The sequence below is a fragment of the Rhineura floridana genome, chromosome 4, assembly GCF_030035675.1.
Source record: "Rhineura floridana isolate rRhiFlo1 chromosome 4, rRhiFlo1.hap2, whole genome shotgun sequence".
NCBI lineage: Eukaryota > Metazoa > Chordata > Lepidosauria > Squamata > Rhineuridae > Rhineura > Rhineura floridana.
The window spans coordinates 79,198,946-79,222,430 of record NC_084483.1 but is presented as its reverse complement, the minus strand read 5'-3'; the positions used below and the strand labels follow the sequence as shown (position 1 = coordinate 79,222,430).

At 39.0% G+C, this 23,485-nt stretch overlaps 1 protein-coding gene across 4 annotated transcripts in view; it reads left to right on the top strand.

Annotated features, from left to right (window-relative positions):
* The window catches only part of ASCC3 (activating signal cointegrator 1 complex subunit 3), a 411,273-nt gene that overhangs the window by 173,620 nt on the left and 214,168 nt on the right, over positions 1 to 23,485 (top strand). For all 4 annotated transcript variants that reach the window (XM_061623428.1, XM_061623430.1, XM_061623431.1 and 1 more), the window contains one exon: positions 13,784 to 13,918. In XM_061623428.1, the coding sequence (XP_061479412.1) occupies positions 13,784 to 13,918 (135 nt within the window). The remainder of the gene's footprint in view (positions 1 to 13,783; positions 13,919 to 23,485) is intronic.

Sequence of the window (23,485 nt, the reverse complement as noted above, 5' to 3'; positions counted from 1 at the left end):
AGACATTCAAAGTACTGTATGTTTCTTAGGTTTTATAAAAGCAGAGCTTTGCTTAACTCAAAATTTCTTCTCCCTTTGATAACCACATCTACACAGGTTCCACCTCCATACTCAAAATGAAACTGAGCCTGGAAGTGTACAACAACCCCACACATACCTTGCTAATTCGATTATCAATGCCAGGATGTCTGTCTTATCGACTACTCTCCTGCTCCCCCCCCCCCCACACACACCGGGCATCATGAAAGACCCAGTCCTGGGCTCAGAAAGAAAATAAATATCTGGTCCTCTTCAAAGTATTGATAAGCCTCTTGTTTTAATGGAAATAATAATTATAAATTCTTGTTCTTATCACTAATGGGAGTTAATTATCTTGCATATGCTGCTGTTGCTTCTATGGCTGTAACGGAGTGAGGTTAAAGATAAGTGAAATGCAAATAGGAAAACAAAATACAGAAGGCAGTAACCCTTTCCTAAATGTAATACCATACCAACCACAACAAGATTCCTATAAGGCAAAAAACTAAGCATCTCACAACCAGTCAGGATTCCTAACCAAAAACCAAAAATATGATAAATGAAGAAATATTTATATAAGCATAACTATCAAATATATTTATTATTTACACAAACTGTAAAGATATTTATAGTGCAATCCTAGGTTTATTTATTCAGAAGCGCGTCCCAGTGTATTCAGTGGGGCTTACTCAAACAGGGACAGAAATGCAACCTCAAGTGATAAGCAACTTCATTCACACGACCCAAAATTCTGAATCATAAGACTCCATACAAGCACATGCACACACTGCAGATGTATAAATACATACAGCCCATATAACAGTTTATTGTCAAACCAGTTGGTCATTGCAGAAAAATCAGTATTAGTTTTAAAAAAATCAGTATTAGTTTCCTACAGAATAAAAACAGCAATACCTAAGTAAGCCCTGCCTACTTGCTTTAAAATAGGATTGGGGGGGGGCAGCAAGAGAACACAAACACAATTCTTTTTTACATTCACTCCAAAGTCCCATTGACTTTCAGCACATTCATAATCATGTCTACTCAAAAGTAATTCCTACTGAATTCAATAGGATTTACTCTGGACATATGGGATTAGCACTGTTTTTACCCCCAAAAGCAACTATTGGGAAGGTTTTCAAAACACTGCCCAGGATCTGACTCCTACACACAACAGGGGGAAAAACTGAAATGTATATACCTACCCAATTTATGAGATTTTCAGATAAACAGGAGGGGAAACCACCATTTTCTGGCCTCGCAATGAGGTTTTGCAGACACTGCCACCAAACAAACACTTCACTGATTGGCTGAAATCCTGAACGGGCGGGGTTAAAGCTACGAAGTGCTATACAGTAGTTTAAAAAAAGATTTAACCAGGGGGGGTGCCTGACGTTTTTATATATATCTCGAGAACCGCACCACCTAGAAACTTAATTTTTTTTTTAAATGAAAGCTGAGAATCCGGGCCACCTAAGGGGCTAGCCGGGCGCCGGGTGGCATGCTTAGCATCCGGGTAAAACCCGGCTATCCGGGCAATATGGCAACCCTAATAAGACGACACCCGGCGTATAAGACGACCCCCGACTTTGGAGAAGATTTTCCAGGGTTAAAAAGTCATCTTATACGCCGGAATATACGGTAACTTAAAACTTGAGTTATAACTGCTTTCACTACAGATAATCAGACTGGATTTATTAAAGGCAGAAAACTCAACCAACATCAAAGTACTGTTAAATATCATATATCAAATTAAAAATACAGAAATTCGATATGCAGTCTTGGTTTTGGATGCAGAAAAAGCGTTTGATCATGTGAAATGGATGTTTTTATACAATGTTCCTGATAAGGTTGGTCTAGGAGGGCAATTTATGTCATGGATTAAATTAATATATTCTGTCCCAAATGCTCTCATAACGGCTAATGGGAATAGTACTGAGCTTTTACTCTTGGCAGAGGAATGAAGCAGGGATGTCCTCTCTCCTCACTTTTATTTGCAATATCTGTTGAACCTCTTTGGAGGTTGCTCATTCATAGGGTTGCCATAAGTCGTAGTCGACTTGAAGGCACGTAACAACAACAACAACAATTGAACCTCTTGCTGAAGCTGTTCATGCTTCAAAAGAGTCTGAGAGTTTAAAAGTTGGCAGAGAGGAGTTCAGAATTACTCTCTATGCAGACAGTGTAGCGTTAATTGTTAAATTAAACTCCCTAACATTTCCAAAAACCGGTTGACAACTTTGGTGAGGTTTCAGGATAATTATACTAAATTAGAATGGATGAGATTTAATATGGACCAGCAAATAAAAGATCTAATTCAAAATCAGGTTAGAATACCCTATAGAGATAAGATATATGGGTGTTTTAATCTCTCCTGATCTTAACCAAGTAGTTATTAATAATAATAAAAAAATTGTTACCAAAGTTAAGAAATACACTATTGGTTCAAAACAAGGATATAGGGGATAGGCAAAATTGTCTTGGTTAAGAAGATAATCCTGCCAAAATGTTTGTTTTTCCCCCTTAAAGATTCCTCTTCTTGTTGATCCAGACATCATAAACAAGTGGCAAAAACTAATGTTTTTGTCTGGAACAATATGAAAGCCAGGGTCAATTTTAAAATCATGTCAAATAGCACTGATAATGGAAATCTTATTTATTATTTATTTATTATTTAACTTGTATCCCGCCCTTCCTCCCAGCAAGAGCCCAGGGCAGCAAACAAGTGCTAAAAACACTTTAAAACATCATAAAAACAGATCTTAAAATACATTAAAACAAAACAGCGTTAAAAACATTAAAAAAAACTTTTTAAAAGGATTAAAAACATTATTAAAAATCATATTAAGCAATCCTAACACAGACGCAGACTGGGATAGGTCTCAACCTAAAAGGCTTGTTGAAAGAGGAAAGTCTTCAAAAGACGCCGAAAAGATCGCAGAGATGGCGCCTGCCTAATATTCAAGATTTTGCACTTCTGTATATCAATAAGTGTTATCAAGCTGCTATTCTTGCAGGTATAACATACTGGTTGATTCTGATCATTCGAAAGTAATGGGAGAAGAAATATTTTCTGTAGATTCAAAAAATATGTTATGGTATACTGCATGAGCAGATCAAGATTCTTTTAAAATCTAACCTGTGTATCAGAGCCATCTTCACCATTTGGAATAAATTTAGAACCAAATTATGTTCGAATTTATCCCCATTAACAGCTTTGATCTATAATGAAGAAATGTACAACTCTCATGCTCTGGGGATTATTGATTTATGGGGAAAAATTGACTTAATTAAGTTAAAAAAAACTGGTATCTAGATTGTATAGTTAAATTGTATAATCATATTCTTAATGAAATGCAAGGAGGGGGAACATTTTTTCTTTCAATATCTTCAGTTATCATATATAAGCTGCAGAATAAATATGGCATATTAAGAAATCCAACTCTTAATGTTTGAACTTTACTATTCTGAAGCCCACAAAACTGCTAAGCAAAATATATGGTTCTCCTTTGTACTGAATTAAGATCTAATATGTACCAGATTAAAGGGGGAGAGATGTGGGTTATCGGATCTCTTCAGAAACATGGAAGTGGATTTGGAGACATTTACCACATTTTACAGTTGGTGTAAATATTAAGGAAGATTTCTGCAAATTCTTATTAGATGGTATCTGACCCCTAAAAGTTATATCCATACATTCCACTTTGGATGTTTGCTGTAGATGCAAAGCTAATAATGCAGGATTGCTCCATATTCTATGGCCCTGTCCTAAAATCAAAACATTTTGGGAAAAGATTGTCATTCAGATAAAAGGTACAACTGGATATGATCTTCCCATGGATCATCTAATCTTACTTTTTAGTTATCTTAAGGATCCTATCATGTACCTTCTAACAGCAGCCAGATTGACTATAATCAGAAATGGGAAAAAATCAGTTACTCCAACAATTCATGAGTCGATTATCCAAGTATGGGATATAGTCAGTCTTGCAAACCTGGCCAGTGTGGCCAGAACAAGGGAAGGAAGACAAACACAAGACTGTTTTGTACAGAAATGGAGCTTATTTGCAATGTACTGGAAAAATATGGTTCATAATAATATAAATCCTTATAAGCTTGGGAACTCTTTGAATAGATGTTACAAACTTCATATTTTTTAATTCTTTTTCTTGATCTAATCTATAAAGTATGTGTTAACCAAATGTGTAGAGAACCCCAGTGTGCCTACTAGAAATGTTATGTTTCTTTATTAGATGATTGAACATATATTTATATCTGATTACTTTTTTCTTTTTTGTTAGCCATGATAGTTTTGTTGATCTGTTATTTTTGTATTTGATTTTTTTAAATAACTTTTTTTAAAAAAAGATACAGCTTAAAGTGATAAAATTCCACATCTTTTTTCAGCTCTGTTGTCCCAATATAGTTTGCATATATATACACATCAGGGGAGGGAAAAGGATGCTGATTCCTGTTAGAAGTGGTGGGCCATCAGTTTGCCACTGTTGACCGACATACATACAAAAGATTTTTAAGGCTAAACATATTGATAGGGCATTCATAACATGATTTTTGCTCTCTGGCAGCCTACATGCATTTAGTAATAGATGAATGGAATGGAGAACTGTGGACAGAGAAGATCCTCGGTTGAGAAAAAGCAATTGCCAATGTAATTTCCTTGTCAGAAATTAGGAGAGCCATTCAAGAAATACAAAGTAAATGTTCACTGCTTCTACACATTGGGCTAAAGAGCAGTAATGGCTGTAGGAGGATTGTCCATGTCTTCCCAAACAAAATATTTAGACCATGAGCAGATTTTATGCACAAAGAAAGAGATAGCAGAAACTGGCTGGGATTTCTTTTTAATACTGTACAGCAGAGATAGCCAGCATGATACCTTCTAACTGTTGTGGACTACAATTCCATCAGTTTTAGCCAGCATAGCCAATTGTCAGGGATGATGGGAGATGGAGCACATCATCTAGAAGGGACCACATTGTCTATACCTGATGTATAGTCACAAACGTAAAGCCACTTTAGCACCAAGTCTTCTGGAGGAGAGGTGTTGATTCATCTTTCCCAGCAAGAAGAAAACAAACCCGTCTTCTCACACCTAGCTTTAATCAGTGAGAACTAATAACTGGCTTCATGTTTTTATGATTCCTCTCTATTAATGAGCAGTATTAATTTGAGATAATCAAAAGGCATGAGATGAAGCCTTCTGTAGTCAAAATCTGGGTATTTGTTCAAATTAACTTCCTACCAACTTCAGCATGTTTATAAGCCAGATGCCAACCCCATCAAAATGGGATGAAGCAGCCTCCTAAAAGACTTATTTCTGGTTTAACTAGTTGATTCCTAAAAAAGTTGTAATGGCAGTGAAGAAGAAAAATTTAACCACTGTCTGTGCCACAGGGGAAGAAAAGGATCTATAGTATACCATAATTAGTCAGCTTCAGAATATCACCCTCTAATCTGCTTTTGTGCCATTAGTATCTATGGTGCTAATGGCTGAGATCAATCAGTTGATTAGGTTTATAAAAATGAAGGCTAGTGAGAAATTGGAAATGTTTTGAGAATTTCTAGATCTCTTGGTAGTCTTATGAAGGTGATCTGCCACTCCTTCAAAGATAGTTGAATAAAGAGTTTTTTGTTGTTATGTGCCTTCAAGTCAATTATGACTTATGGTGACCCTATGAATCAGTGACCTCCAAGAGCATCTGTCATGAGCCACCCTGTTCAGATCTTGTAAGTTCAGGTCTGTGGCTTCCTTTATGGAATCAATCCATCTATTGTTAGGCCTTCCTCTTTTTTGAATAAGGAGTTGTTGTACACCGCCCTGAGAGCTTTCTGCTATAGGGCGGTCTAGAAATGTAATTAAATAAATAATAAAAAGAAATAAATAAAAGGGAATGTTATGTGACAATGGTATCTTACTGATACCTCAAGTCAGCCTGGTCCAAACTGGTGCCCTCCAGATGTTGGACTACAACTCCTATTCACTCCAACAGCATGGCCATTGGCCAGGAATGACAGGAGTTGTAGTCCCAAATTTCATGAGGGCACCAGGTTGGAGACAGCTGCCTCAAGTGACTGGGCTGTTTGTTGCACCTCAGTGCAGAATGTTAGGGACAAAGGGCTACATTTGATAGCAATTGAATCCACTGTTGCATTTCTGACATACAATAGTAAAGATATTTTTGAAACTTTTTAGGAAGAATCACAATGGTATTAGTTCTTTATACCGCTCTGAGTAGTGTCAATACACACACACACACAAACATACGTCTTCAACAAGAATGGTTGATTCTCTCCCCCACCCTGATACTCATAAAATTGCGTAGTACTAGCCTGGAGATGATTCCTTTGTGCTTTGCTTGTATAGTTTGTCATTTAAAGACTTAGTTTCTCTTTGAGAAAAGCTGCACAGGCTCTCAGCTCTTAAGACACCAGAGCTGGCTTTGAACTTCAGAGTACAGATCTAATTACACAGCTTGTAGCTGTGGAACCACTTTTCTATATTCCAAATTACTTTTCCTGACTTATTTGCATAATGTAATGCATAGAGGTTAGCCACTGAAATAAAAAAGAATGTCTTGACATGGTTGGGACAGGCTAACTTAACCCTCTTATATCTTTTACGTTGTTCTGTCTTATATGCTCATTTAGTAGACCAAAATAAAAGGATATATTTTGGAAGTTCTGTGTGTTGTGGTCTTAGATCAGTGCTGGTGTTTTTTTCCTTTTAAAATTTTATTTCTGAAGTTAATGAAGCTTGCATTTTGCAAATGATTTCTTTTCTGCAACTGGAGGTGTTGCCACCCAAATCCAAGTCAGAAAAGTCATCTAAGAGGAAGCATAACAGAGGGTTATAAAAGTTTACACGGTATCAAGAAAGGGAATAGGAAGACATTTTTCTCCCTTATGAGACTCTGTACTGAAACTCTGGGTCACCCAGTGAAGTTAATTGGCAGCAAGTTCAGGACAGATGAAGGGAAGTAATTGTTTAATTTCTATATAACACTAAGCCAAACCATTGTTGTTGTTATGTGCCTCCAAGTTGTCTACAACTTATGGCGACCCTATGAATCAGTGACCTCCAAGAGCATCTGTCATGAACCACCCTGTTCAGATCTTGTAAGTTCAGGTCTGGGGCTTCCTTTATGGAATCAATCCATCTCTTGTTTCGCCTTCTTTTTTTTCTACTTCCTTCTGTTTTTCCAAGCATTATTATCTTTTCTAATGAATCATGTCTTCTCATTATGTGTCCAAAGTATGATAACCTCAGTTTCATCATTTTAGCTTCTAGTTACAGTTCTGGTTTAATTTCTTCTAACACCCAATTATTTGTCTTTTTCGCGGTCCATGGTATGCGCAAACCTCTCCTCCAACACCACATTTCAAATGAGTTGATTTTTCTCTTATCCGCTTTTTTCACTGTCCAACTTTCACATCCATACATTGAGATCGGGAATACCATGGTCTGAATGATCCTGACTTTAGTGTTCAGTGATACAGCTTTACATTTGAGGACCTTTTCTAGTTCTCTCACAGCTACCCTCCCCAGTCCTAGCCTTCTTCTGATTTCTTGACTATTGTCTCCATTTTGGTTAATGACTGTGCCGAGGTATTGATAATCCTTGACAAGTTCAATGTCCTCATTGTCAACTGTAAAGTTGCATAAATCTTCTGTTGTCATTACTTTAGTCCTTTTGATGTTCAGCTGTAGTCCTGCTTTTGTGCTTTCCTCTTTAACTTTCCTCAGCATTCGTTTCAAATCATTACTGGTTTCTGCTAGTAGTATGGTATCGTCTGCATATCTCAAATTATTGATATTTCTCCCTCCAATTTTCACACCTCCTTCATCTTGGTCCAGTCCTGCTTTCCGTATGATATGTTGTGTGTATAGATTAAATAAATAGGGTGATAAAATACACCCCTGGTTTAAACCATGGTTTAGTGTAAACAAGCCAACTTGAGCATTCCTAGAATGAAAATTGTGACTGCAGTGCTCTTCCCCTGATCCTCCTATTGCTGCACTGGGTCTAAGTCCCGGTTTGGCTTAGAATTATGTTTGAACCTGAGCTCATGGTTTGTCAAACTCTAGGCAAACTATGAGCAATAAACCAAGAACAAACTCTTGGTTTGTCTAAAGTGAGATAAGCCATGAACCCAGTTTGGATGGAATGCTAAACCAAACCATGACTTAACCCTGGGTACAGCAGCAACAGCAGGACCGAGGGAGGATCACTGTGGCCGTGATCTTTGCTCTGGGAGCCATGTTTCTTGTTCATGCTAAGCCATGGCATGGCTTAGCATTATGTGTGAACAGGGTCAATGTATAATTGATTGAATTCAGTGTTAGATGGTTTCAGAGAGGATCAGACAAATTAATGGCCATTGGGCCTGTCAGTGGCTAAACGGAACCTTCTGCTTTCAAGAGCACATTTTGAAACTGTTTGGAGGAGAAACGGACAATTATGGATATACAGGTAGGAAATCTTCCAAATCCATATCACTGTGGCAGGAAAAGCAAATGTCGGACATCACAAAATACATGCGTTGTGACTGAAATTTTAATCTCCATGTTGAAACTGTTGGAATATGTAGTTCAACTTGAACTGGTGGGTTGGGACTGCATGGGGTTGAAAAGGGTAGCTAGAGAGGAGACCTGATTGCTAGGCTAATACCTATCCTTTGATCTCCTGCTGACTGTCCCTTCCTGCTAGACTGATATGCTTAGGATGTTGACCACATCTTTCGGTCTCCTTCCTTCTTCTTTCTCTTGAGAGGGAGAGCAGACATCTTTTCTTTGTCTCTCCCTCTCCTCCAGGCATGAGGGCAAACACTAGGCTTAGTGTTTGCATCTCAAGCTTAGCTAGTTAGCTAGATGTAGAATCCTTTCCTATCAAGTATGTCAGTGGTTCTCACACTTGTTTGGTTTGCGGCGCACTGTAAAACATATAAAAATTTTCTGGCACACTCCCACACAACAGAGGAGAGGAGAGGAGAGGAGGGGAGAAGTCTCCCATCCCAGGCAGGCCTAGTAAGCCCTGGCACCTTTCTCTCCCCCTTAGTCCTCCACAACCCCCCCAAGTTTACTGCTGCCCTCCTCCTCTCATCCTGGCCAGCTTCGAGCCACTTCCTTGGGGGGGTAGCCCCACAAGAAGAGCCACCGATTTTGGCATGGGGCTGCTTTGGGGGCACCCCCAGCAAGGCCCCCAGAGCCCCTGCCCCCTCGTCTTCCCCCGGGCAGGCAGGCAGACAGATAGGCTTCCTCCTTCCCTCACCTCTGGCTCTGAACTGGGCCAGCAGTGGGGACAGCCAGAGAACCAGCGGTGGCACAGAACGCGATTCCTGCTCCCTCCTCGTCATCCGCTGCTAGACCTTGAAGCCTCAGCCTCGCGTGAGCTGCTCACCCAGTGCGGGACGGCCCAGCCCACAGCGGTACCTCAGGACAGTCATGTGAACAGCTGCACCAACATTCCCTCCCTGTCCCCTTTCCTGGCTTCAGGTGACTGGTGGCTGCCTCGATCATAGAGACCCAACCACCTAGAGCAGCACGCTGTGGCTGCCCATCCTGAGCAAAGCCGAGGAGGCCATGTCTATTAAGGGCAGGTTGCACGCCAAGGCTGCAAAATTACCTGCGAGTAACAGATTGATTCTCTAAGGGGCCTAGCCTATCGTGGATGTAATATTCGCGGCACACCTAGCCATCTCTTGCAGTGCACCAGTGTGTCACGGTGCACCGTTTGAGAATCACTGAAGTATGTACTTCCAGAATAAAGTAGTTATTTCTTATCTTAAAGCTTAAAGTTGCAGTTTGACTAATTCCAGGGAAGGTGTCATCTTTAGCAAAGATTCAAATACACAAAGCTCACTCAGACGCTCAAATACTTAATTTCGCTACTCTGCAACAGAAACAAGCAATGTGTACGGAAGCCTTAATAGCCTTAAATAGCGGACTTCCCAGGAGGATCCTTACGCCTGTGCAGCCTCTAAGACGAGCTCCGTCTTGGATGAAACTTATCCAGTTTTAAATTCAGTCAGAAGGGACTTTTCTGACTGGAGATTATTTCTTCCGGATAAGGAAGAAGCGTGAGACCTGCCACATAGTTTTGTTTTGATTGTTGGAGTCTGGAAGTCGTCAGAATTGTCTGTCTTCCAGCAGTTCAGACAGAGCGAGGATTTTTATGCTAGCTCAGCTGGATAAGTGACCCGTTTTTTTTTTAACGGACTAGCAGGCAAATATTCTCCTGTCTACATTTATCATTTTCTTATCTATACAGCTAAAGAGATTTGTCAAAGTAACAGCAATTAGGTTAACCTAGATGAGGTAAGACTTTTCTTCTTTATTTATGGAACTAAGGGGGAAGAAAATATAAATAGCTTATCTTTTTTTTATTGCAAAAAGCTGACATGGAAAATTGCGTTTTAAAGTTTACAACGGATGAGAGATTTCTGATTGGGAGAGATAAGAAATCTTTTTGATTTATAAGGCTTTTGTGTAATATATGTAAGGGACTATTTTTTCTGATCTACTTTTTTTTGGATGAATCTGCTCATTCTTTCTGCTACTAATTGTTAGGACGCTGTGAACTAAAAGCTGTTTTTGCACTTCTGGGCTTTTAAGAGATAAGGACTGTCTAGCGTGTGACGTTAGTTGGTTGGAAAGATTAACTCCTTTGTAACTGGATAAAGAAATAAACTGCTCTTTGCTTGGGACATTGAAAATTGAAGGAGTTTTGTTCTTTTGGTTTTAAGAATGACAATTAAGAAGATTATGGATATACAAGAAGGGACTTTATTTCTAGACATGCTTCAGAAAATAATGAATGGGATCAACTCAATAAAACAAGAACTGAGAAATAATAGACAAGCGTGGAGAACTGAATTTCATGAAATGAGATAGGAGCTGAAAGAAACTCAGGATTCTATGAGAAAGGAGAATAAAGATAGATCTGGAAAACAAAAAAAGGATGAAAGAGAAATTAAAGGCAAGGTTCAATCTATGGAGATTGGCTTAAATATGGACATGAAAAAAGATTTGGATTTCCTGGTTGTGACGGATCCTGGAGATAAATATTACAGTTTGGAATACAGCGCTGTCTCTGAAGGAATTGAAGAGACTGGAGATAAAGATATTATCGGTTCAAAAAAATTCCTGGACTGGAAGGATTTGATGGAACTCGAAATGGAGAAAGTTAACAGAATTAATCCCTGTTTTGTGACAATGAAAAAACCTTCAAGAGATGTACTAGTGTATCATGTGGAAAAGAGGAGCAGAGATGCGGCTTTGAAACAATACTTCAGTGTTACGTTTGGATTTGATGGTGAGAAAATATCTATGATGGAGGAAATTCCTATTAGACTTTTATTATATGACTATGACAGCAAGATTTTTGGGTGCGTAGAGATGGAAGATGGAAGACGGACCCAATATGGATAATGACAGAAGAGCGATTTGAAATTACTGGACTCAGTAGATTTGATGAGTTGAATTAATTGACATGTTTATTTAGAAAAAAAAATTGATTGACATATATCTCAAGGATTGGAAACTTCTCTTTGACTTTTTGTGGAAGATTAAAATGATATGATGTTAATGAGATTTGAAACCAACTAAGATAACTGTTGGAGGAAGGTGATTTTATAATCTATTAAGAGATAGGTCTGTTATACATTATAGATTTATAGTTGAATTATAGTGTTTTGAAATTACTGGGTTTAGTAGATTTGATGAGTTGGATTAATTGGCATGTTTATTTAGAAAAAAAATTGATTGACATATATCTCAAGGATTGGAAACTTCTCTTTGACTTTTTGTGGAATATTAAAATGATATGATGTTAATGAGATTTGAAACCAACTAAGATAACCGCTGGAGGAAGGTGATTTTATAATCTATTAAGAGATAGGTTTGTTATATATTATAGATTTATAGCTGAACTATGACAAATCGGAAGTCAATATTATTTTTTTATATATATGTATATTTTTTTGTATTGTATTAGTTATTGATTTGTGTTGTTTTCTTTTTGTATCATTTTGGTTTTGAAAATTAGAATAAAAATTAATTGAAAAAAAAATAGCCTTAAATAGCAAATTTGTTCTCTAATAACACAATGTCATGTAAGTCCACTCAGAAGTCCAGTCCATTGAGTTTAGTATGCCTTATGTATCCAGGATGTGGCTCTGTAAGCTATGAGCATTATCTTCATGCTTTTTTATCATTTTAAAACTTCTAGAGCATCAAGTGTCTTCCTCTTCTGGCTTAATACTTTGTACCTCTCTTGCGTTAGCCATTGATCACAATTTTTAGTGTTAAATTATCAAAATCTAGTCATGACATTTAAAAACAACAGGTGCAGTTATAAATGTGTTCTTTTGTTGTACAGCTTCAGACTGCATCTGAGGAATCTCATGATCAAATAATCCTCCTATGAAAACAAAGAGAATTTTGGCACTAGTTTTCTACATGTGGGGAGTCTTGTTGTTCGTAGAGCATTCTATCATGTGAGCACTCCTTTGCAGTCTGAAGTGGTACAGTCCAGGCACTACTTTTATCATCTCACATTCACCTTCTGAGGACTAAGCCTAAACTGGAGCTCTGAAACTGAGTTGTACAGTGTAAAAAATAAAAAAGTATTCACTAATAGGCAAAAAAACCCTTGCAGTTTAAGAACGTACCTATAGCCCACAGATATTTCTATCAAACTTTAAAAAGCAGGGAAATTGGGCAGCTATAATGAATGCACCAGGGGAGCAGGAGACCTGACCTCCTCTCTGAGATACTATACTGCCCTACACATTTGTCAAAATGCAAACACAATTTCACAGTCCAATCCACTTCCTGTGTATCTTGGAAGAATTTGGTAATGTGCCTCTGAGCATATGATCAAAACTTTAGAACGCGAAGGTCAGAGTACGGGGCAAAATCAGTAATAGGATTACAGGTACTCTGTGAACATGGCTGATTTTTAATTAATTTCATCAAATTGTGAGAACACTGACAAAAAAAGTCCAACAGGGGTCTTTCTCTCTCTCTCTCTTTAGACTTTGAACTCTTGATTCTCTCTGACTGTTTTGTGTATCGCCATGAAAATTTAGTAGATAGTTAAGCAAGTGTTTCTGAGTTGAGGACTATACATTTTGTAAGGTTTTGTTTTGAAATGAGCTTATGGGAAGCAGCAGAATGGTATGGAGGGTATTTTCAATTTAACATTGCGGAATGCAAAAAATTCATGCCGACGATAGTATATAGCCACTTTCATGGCTGTATAATATATAGATTTATTTAGAAATATGCTGTTTGTTTTGAATTAGAACAAGGTTGGCTAATGTGGATCTCCACAGGTTGTTAGACTCCAACTTCCGTTACTACTGGCTGTGCTAGCTGAGGCTGGTGGGACTGCAACAACCTCTGGAGGGCGAGGGCTACAGGTTAATCACCCCTGGATTAGAATGATTAGCATATGTTTATAACTTATTTCATCCAAAATCAGTAGTACTGTTAACCATTTGCTGTTGCTAAATACATGCACAGCTTTTGTGCAGCCATGATTGTGTGCAGGAGGAGGACATTGCAAGTTTTTTAATGTTTTACGGTTTTATCAGGATATGTACATACTGACAATAGTGATGTAGTTCAAATGCTGATTTCTTGTATAGTGTTTTGGACATTATTTATTTATTTTACTTGCTGGTCTATGACCAAAATAAATTTATTGATTGATTGAAATACATTTTAATCTTTTATTTCAAGGTGATGGTATTTGTTCACGCTCGAAATGCCACTGTCAGGACTGCTATGGCTCTTTGTGAAAAAGCTAAAAATAATGGTCACATCTGCTACTTTTTGCCAGCCCAAGGTCCTGAGTACGGACAACTGGAAAAACAAGTAAGTGGCTTCTATGGCTAATTGGTTTTAATATCTTACCAAAGCAAGATCCATTTACATGCAATATCTTCCTGTTTCTGTCACTTCTCTCTCTCTCTCTCTCTCTTTCTCTCTCTGTGTGTGTGTGTGTGTGTGTGTCTGTCTGTCTTTTAAATACATGAAACGTTGCATTCTGTGTTGAAAATACTGATTCATTCTAAGTGTGAAATTTTACAAGCATTATACTTATCTTTTGTTAATTACTGGAGCTGCAGATATGTTTTTCTGAGAAAAACAGGTTTTTTTGACCATTCATGTGGCACTCATGATTTATGTGAGGCAGCTGTATTTTCACATGTATCTGTAGCTAGGTGCAAAATGTATTCTTAGAAGCAGCCCGTAAGTCTGCTGCTGTTACCTCATAGCGTGGTCGCTGCTGTACGATGTAACCCTCTTGCACTATCCTGTTAACTCAAAAGATCTTGACTACATGGGAGGTGGTTCCTTCCCATGCCACCATTTTTCATTTGCCAGGAGATTGATGTTGCCCTATGAAGGAGCACATTGAGAGCACAATCTTCTTTCTGGAGCATCATGTGAGAGACATCCATTGCAGTGGTTTTCACACCATGAAAAAAAATGTCAGCGGGGTGTTTGGTAGGATTCTCATTTTGACATAGAGTATGGGACTGTGTTTAATTGTTTTTAGTGGTTTTTAATGGCTTTTAAATGTTTTTAATACTTTTTGTATTTTATTTTTATTGTATTGTTTTATCATTTTCGCGTCTGCTGCTCTGGGCTCCTTTGTGTGTGTGTGGGGTTGCTCTGTGTTGCAATATTTAACATTCATATTATGACCACAGTGGCTCTTAATTAGTGTCTGTCTTATGGTAGCTTACCAAGATGAATCGTTGACACTGTAAGCCGGTTTATATAGAGAACATATGTAGATGATGTTCTATGAATTGTATCTTTATGTATATCGAGCAAATGCTCATGCAAATTATACCACTTTTAAAGGTTTTTATGTTGCTGTACAGATCATCTTGTAAAAGGGTGGTATAGAAATACTTCTATAAATAAATAAATAGGCAGAATTGTTTGCCCCTAGCAGTCACCAGTGCTACTGTGGAAACTGCCTCTGGCTTCATAACTGAAGGCTTATGTTCCTGTCCTCATTTACCAAAACAACTGTAAGCATTGCATTTCTGGCCTGTTTATTCACCCAGGTCTTACTGTTGACATCCATTATTCTCCCTGGCTCTAACTGTGGCTGCAAAGTTCAACCAGAGTTAATTTATGGTAGCAGAATGTGTGCTATCTGCTGATATTTCAACATGGGATTTAAGTACGTTCACTGTTTTCTTTTTGTTGGTACTCCATGGCATGGCATGCTAATTAAAATCCATTTGCTAAGAAACAGCTACACATTACTAAAACATTAATATTATTTTCCATAAGTGACAGTTTGCTGCTAAAAACCATAGGTTGCTCTCTCATTAGTGATAATTAATGGAGCTATTTCACTGCCCTGTGAGACACACAAACAAAAGAGATGTTTTCATCTGCTGATGTTTGCAGGAGTCATTTGTAGTTTGTAGCTCATCTATGCAAAACATTTATCATAACAAAACCTATGCATAGCACATCAAAGGCTTGCTTCAGATACAATCTTGCTTTCTGCTTTTAGCATCCTTTTCTGCACTTTTTTCTCCCTTCTTGATTTTGGTGTGTTAAATGATAAGTTGCCATCTTGTAACAAATTCCTTTTACTGAAACCTTATTTATAAATGTTCTGTATGAGAATGAGTACGTTTTTTTAAAGAGTGTTTAATTTGCTTACTGAGAAAGTTACATTTTCAGTAAAAGAAAAGTTAATGTGGTTTGCTTCTTAGTAAGCAAGTAATTACAAAACTCCATAGATAAACTTACAAAGAGGGAAAAAGTGTTTAATAAATGTACATACAGGAGAATCTGTAATTTTCAGACAACTCACAAGTTTTTATCTAATAACTATAAAGCCAAAAAGGTATGAGGTTTCTAGTAACTGTTCAAAATCATCACAGAGCCGTATAGGGACACCATTTGTATATTCTTGCTGATAAGAGTACAAGTTTGTTGGGCCACAGCAGGTTATTTCCCTCCATTCCTAAACATTATTTTATTGAGATATTTTCTTCTTTAATTACTCAAAAGATATTGCCAGAGTATAGGTGGGAACAAGAATAGTATTAATTAATAACAACTCCAGTACGTCATTCTACAATATATACAGGTATTAATGATTCTCTAATGCTGTACATTGTTTTACAGAAAAATCTTTTTGAGTAGGTAAAAAGGAGTGGGAAATCTCATGGGGGGTCAAATGCAACCTTCCAAGGCTTATGTCCTTGGGACTCTCCCCAACCTTCACCTCTTGGTCAGCCACACTTCTCACTAGCCCTGCTTTACGCCCTCAAGTGTTTCTGCCTGGCTAGGATGCCTTCTTGAACTCTGATAATGCCACTTGCTTGGCTGGATGGAGAATAGGATGGAGAATAGGATGGAGAATAGACTTGTGTAAAACAAGTCTTCTGTGTAAAGGTAATTTTTGCGTTCATTGCTCCACCTACCACTAGAATGTGGCACTTAGAAGGTCGCCCAGAAGACCCCTTTGGTTAAAACCTTGTCTTAAAAAGCATGTCACTTGTTCCAAAAGAGAGAATGGCCTGGGTTGCGCATCACATTATAAACCATAGTGAAAATAAACTAGGGTTAATGTGAATGAGCAGCATGCAAATAAATGCTGCTGAACCCTGGACACTTCACTGTTCCCCCACTCCTGCCGTGCTGGAGAGAAAACAAGCCATAGTTTTGCTTGTTGTTAAGTGTGAGCATGGGCTCGTGGTTGGTTTGTTTCTCTCCAGACAAACCATGAGTGCTAAGCCAAATTTGTAAACATAATGACAAACCAGACTGTGACTTTTTTTCTCTCCAGGATGGCAGATCAGGGAAAGAGCAAACTGCCCATGATTTCACCGCGTGTCAACACGCTGCTTGAACACATTAGACTACAGTTCATTTTAACTATGGTTTAAAGTTATTTGTGAACTGGACCAATATTTCACAGGAGATTTTTTCAGTTCCTCAAGTTCTTGGAGAGGGGAAAGGTGTGTTCTCAAGATTTTACAGGTTCCTTTTTATTCTACCCTTCACATTTGTACTTCTGTACAAAATCCACTTGTCCATGGTGAGGTAGTATTAGATTCCTTCTTCTAACATGATAGGCACTGTAAAAGCTATGAATTCTAAGGTACTTGCAGAAAACCCACTAGTTCTTATTCTGAGAAGAATGGGACAAACACCTCACATGATTGGTAATATAGGAACATGGAGAAAGGGTTGCTGAAACCAAGCCAGGGATGAATTTCTTCTCTAATCTTGGACTCTGGGGATGACTTTCTTGCACTCTGGGGCCACCTTAGACTTACATTTGCATGCACATGAATGATTTACGCCCCAACATGATTTGGGTTCAAGAGACTCATTCCCCTGTTTTGTCTAAGCACAATAAAATATAACTACCAAAGGTTGCACACCTTAACATGGTGAGGGGGTTTGAGAGTGTTGAAGAAGCTAAGAGCAATGCCGTCAGGAGTCTAGACCAAGAGGCTAGACTCCTAGCAGGGGCACCCAAGGCGGAATGGTCTGAAACACCAGGCTAAAATGCATCCAAACTCAGAGGAAGGCAGTGGTAAACCACCTCTAAATATCTCTTACCACAAAAATCCTATGAACAGAGTATCCAAAATGCAACACGAGATAGTGCTGGAAGATGAGACCCCCAGGTCAGAAGGCACTCACCGAGCTACTGGGGAAGAACAAAGGACAAGTACGAGTAGCACTGTGACTAATGATGCAGCTGGGTCAAAGCCAAAAGAAAGCCCAGAGGTTGATGGGCACAGATGCGAAAGGAGAGTCCGGAGTTGTACGACGCACGTGATAGGAACATGGAATGTGAGAAGCATGAACCAGGGAAAGTTAGAAATTGTCAAGCAAGAAATGGAATGCATCAACACTACAATACTTGGTGTGAGCAAACTAAAATGGACGGGAATGGGACATTTCCAATCAGGCAACTACAAAATATTTTATGCAGGAAATGAGAAATTAAGAAGAAATGGGGTTGCTTTAATAGTGAGAAGTGATGTAGCAAAAGCAATTAGGTGCTATAACACAAGGTCTGAGCGAGTTATATCAATGAGATTAAATGGGAAACCTATCAACATAACCATCATCCAAGTCTATGCCCCAATGGCAAATGCAGAAGAAGAGGCATTGGAGAGATCTTACGGAGAAGTACAGGAAGAAATTGATCACACGCCAAAACAAGATGTGCTGATAATCATGGGGGATTGGAATGCAAAAGTAGGGAACAGAGAAGAATTAGGAATTGTGGGGAAATGGGGCCTAGGAGACAGAAACGAAGCAGGAGACAGACTTATTGAATTCTGTGAAGCCAATAATTTGTTCCTTGCGAACACATTTTATGAACAACCGAAAAGACGACTGTACACGTGGACATCACCAAATGGTCAATATAGGAATCAAATTGATTATATCATTGGTAGCAGAAGATGGAAAAGTTCCATACTTTCTGCGAAAACAAGACCAGGAGCAGGCTGCGATACAGATCATGAACTGGTCGTATCGAAAATCAGAGTAAAGCTAAAGAAGACCAACAAAGCAATCATAATGCCAAAATACAATGTAAATAACATCCCAGAAGCATATAAAGATCAAATAAGGAACAGGTTTGAGGCTTTAAACTTAGTTGACAGAGAACCAGAAGAACTGTGGACTGAAGTCAGAGGCATTATCAAGGAAGAATGCAAAAAGACAATACCTCTACTTAAAAAGAGAGAAAGACCTCAATGGATGACTGACAAAACTCTTAAAATGGTTAAAGAGAGAAAGAAAGGAAAAGCAAAAGGAGATAGAAACACAGTCAGAACCCTAAATGCAGCAATACAGCGACTAGTACGTAGGGACAAAGAGAACTATTACAATAGTTACTGTATAGAAATAGAGGAGGACAGCAAAAAGGGTAGAACAAGAGCCCTGTTCCAAAAGATTAGAGAAATGAAAGGGAAATTTAAACCAAGAGTAGGGATGTTGAATAATCAACAGGGGAACACACTGACTGACCGAGATGAAATAAAAGAAAGATGGAAGCAATACACTGAAGAACTCTATAAAAGAGCTGACAGGATGACAGATTCATTCGTGGAGGAACCGTATGATGAAGAACCAGAAATTTTAGAATGTGAGGTGAAAGCTGCTCTTAAACTACTTGGAAGAAACAAATCACCGGGAATAGATGGCATACCAATAGAGTTGCTACAAGCTACTGTGACTGAATCAGTCCAAATTGTGACAAAAATCTGTCAAGAAATATGGAAAACTAAACAATGGCCCACAGACTGGAAGCGTTCCATATACACCCCAATTCCAAAGAAAGGGGATCCCAGGGAATGCAGTAATTATCGAACTATTGCCTTAATATCCCATGCAAGTAAACTAATGCTCAAGATTCTACAACAAAGGCTCTTGCCATATATGGAGCGAGAAATGCCAGACATCCAAGCTGGATTTAGAAAGTGACAAGGTACCAGAGATCATATCGCAAACATACGTTGGATAATAGAACGGACCAAGGAATTTCAGAAGAAAATCACCTTGTGCTTTATAGATTACAGCAAAGCCTTTGACTGTGTAGATCATGAAAAACTATGGAATGCTTTAAAAGAAATGGGGGTGCCACAGCATCTTATTGTTCTGATACGCAACTTATACTCTGGACAAGAAGCTACTGTAAGGACAGAATATGGAGAAACCGATTGGTTCCCCATCGGAAAGGGTGTGAGACGGGTGTATTTTATCACCCTATTTATTTAATCTGTATTCAGAACATATCATACGGAAAGCAGGATTGGACCAAGATGAAGGAGGTGTGAAAATTGGAGGGAGAAATATCAATAATTTAAAATATGCAGACGATACCATACTACTAGCAGAAACCAGTAATGATTTGAAACGAATGCTGATGAACATTTAAGAGGAAAGCACAAAAGCAGGACTACAGCTGAACGTCAAAAAAACTAAAGTAATGACAAAAGCAGGACTTCTGTAACTTTACAGTTGACAATGAGGACATTGAACTTGTCAAGGATTATCAATACCTCGGCACAGTCATTAACCAAAATGGAGACAATAGTCAAGAAATCAGAAGAAGGCTAGGACTGGGGAGGGCAGCTATGAGGGACATTGAACTTGTCAAGGATTATCAATACCTCGGCACAGTCATTAACCAAAATGGAGACAATAGTCAAGAAATCAGAAGAAGGCTAGGACTGGGGAGGGCAGCTATGAGGGAACTAGAAAAGGTCCTCAAATGTAAAGATGTATCACTGAACACTAAAGTCAGGATCATTCAGACCATGGTATTTCCGATCTCTATGTATGGATGTGAACGTTGGACAGTGAAAAAAGCGGATAAGAGAAAAATCAACTCATTTGAAATGTGGTGGTGGAGGAGAGGTTTGCGCATACCATGGACCGCGAAAAAGACAAATAATTGGGTGTTAGAAGAAATTAAACCAGAACTGTAACTAGAAGCTAAAATGATGAAACTGAGGTTATCAAACTTTGGACACATAATGAGAAGACATGATTCATTAGAAAAGATAATAATGCTTGGAAAAACAGAAGGAAGTAGAAAAAGAGGAAGGCCAAACAAGAGATGGATTGATTCCATAAAGGAAGCCCCAGACCTGAACTTACAAGATCTGAAAAGGGTGGTTCATGACAGATGCTCTTGGAGGTCACTGATTCATAGGGTCGCCATAAGTCGTAGTCGACTTGGAGGCACATAACAACAACAACAAACCAAAGGTAATGATAACTCCCTGCATCAAGTTCAGACAGCAAGGGCATGGACAGAATTATACACAGTGGCTGTCTGAGTTACGGAAATCACTCCTGCACACTCCTATATTGCTGAAGTCCAACCCAGAGGGACTTTCTGAAGCAATGCAAGGCTTCTGTTTGCACTGACCTTTGATTTTCACGATTAAGTAAGTAAATGATAGGTGAATTCCAGTAAGGTGCTGAAAATTAATTTTGTTTTGTTTTTGTTATCTGCCCCAACATTTCAGGATGGTGCATATTAAGTCTATTAAATGAATGGCTACTGTTTATGTGGTTCCCTAGGCTGGGATCACTGTTTATTCAACAGGAAGCAAAACAGAAAGGAGGCATGAAATTCAACTACAACAAACTTTTTACAAGTATCAGAGAAACCAATTTAACCAATTGATAAAATGATCACCTAATTTTAACATATCGAATTTCAGAATTACATTTAAGTAAGAGATTATCTTAAACATCGCTCTTCAAACTATAGCTGCAACTCCTGGATAGGTCTTGACATTTTTCTGGGTAGGTTCCCCAAGATTATTTTTCTTTCTTAAGCACACCAAAAGATTGAGTATGTTAACAGATGCTTAACAAATATATTTTAGACCTTTCTATGAATTACATGTTTAGTTTGGAAGAGATAAAGCCCCTCTAGATGTTATACTTTAGCTCCCATCATCCCTGACCATTGGGCATTCTGGCTAGAGCCGATGGCATTTGGAGTCCAACAGGTGGAGGGACACAGGTTTCCATGCCTTGCTGTTCTAGACCAAGGAGTACATTCGATAAGACAGAGCAGAAGCACTATCCAATTTGTTGGCTTGTGCTCTCAACTCAAATGCCAGCACATCTATCAAAAAGAAGCCATAGACAGAGTGAACTTTGAGTACAGGTCTACAATCCCATTTTTCCAAATTCGCTCTGTTGTTAATATATGAATTAGGGGGTGGGATCTAAAACATATATTTTCTAGCTTCAAACTTATGTAACTAAAACATTATAAATTAGATATGGATTGGTCCAGGTAATCAATGTGCCCTCCAATGTGCCCTCCAGAGAGAATCGAGAGTTCAAAGTGTAAAAAGAGAGAGAGAGAAATAAACCCCTTTTGGACGTTTTTCCTCTCAGAGTTCTCATAATCTGTTGAAATTAATTAAAAATCAGCCATGTTCACAGAGTACCTGTAATCCTATTACTGACCTTGCCCCATACTTTGACCTTCATCTTCTGCAGTTTAAAAAATGCCTGGCTGATTTTTAATTAAGAAAATTTACCTTGAACTCAATGATAACGTCGGGCATGCTCAGTAAGAACCAGATTCACAGCTGCTTGGCTTGCCTAAACAGGGCCGCACCCACGCCAGACCTTGATTTCACTTCAGACAGTAATTGCTTCTCCCAAAGAATCCTGAGACGTGTAGTTTGTGAAGGGTACTGACAGGAGACTCTTATTCCCCTGACAGAGCTCCAGTGGCCAGAGTGGTTTAACAGTCAGCCTCTCTGACTGAAGCTCTGTGAGGTGAACAGGACATTTCCTAGCAACTCTGAGCACCCTTCACTAACTACACTTCCCAGGATTCTTTGGGAGAAGCCATGACTCTCTAAAGTGAAATAATGGTCTTCTGTGGATGTGGCCAGGGACAGCTTTAGTTTAAATTTGGGTGGGAGGCTACATGTGCCTGCTGTAGAATAAAAAGGTGAGGAAAACCCTGAAAAAGAATGATACTGTTCACAATGTTTTCCTTTTGGAAAGTAAAGGGGCTTCCACTCTGCCCAGTTTCCACCAACCCAGTCTCTTCCCCTCCCTCTCCCATCTCCTTTCCTGCCCTCCTCCTCCCTTTCCTGCCCCCTCCTCCACTTCCTGCCCCCTCCTCCCCCCTGCCCCTCCCCCAGGTCACCTATCCTAAGCATGATTGCACAGGAGTAAATCCCACTGAACTCAAAAAGCATGCAAATGATCAAACCTGCCCTTCCCCCTCCTCCCCCTCCCCCTCCCCCTTCCCTCATGGTCAGTTTTACTTATCCTAGGACTACAACCTGGGAGACCAGGGTTCAAATCCCCACACAGCCATGAAGCTCACTGGGTGACCTTAGGCCAGTCACTGCCTTTCAGCCTCAGAGGTAAACCCGCTCTGAATACCACTTACCATGAAAACCCTATTCATAGGGTCACCATAAGTCAGGATCGACTTGAAGGCAGTCCATTTCATTTTCAAGCAAGATTCCATGGGAGTAAATCCCACTGAATGCAGTAAGCATGCAAATGATCAGACATACCTTCCCCCTCCTTCACCTCTCCTCTCCCTTCCTCCTCCCTTCTTCCCCTCTCGAGGCTTCCCTCCCCATAGTCAGTGTTACCTTTTGTTACCTATCCTAAGCATTATTGGGCAGGAGTAAATCCCACTGAACTCAATATACATGCAAAAGATCCATCCTGTCCTCCCCGTCCTGCCTGCTCCCCTCTTCCTCTCCCCATCCCCTGTGGTCAGTTTCACCTATCCTAACCATGATTGCAGGGGAGTAAATCCCACAGAACTCAATAAGCATGCAAATGATCAATCCATTCTCAGCAAACCTGCACAGGATCCCATTTCTTACTTCCTGGATTTAAAAGCAAAGAAATTCATTAATA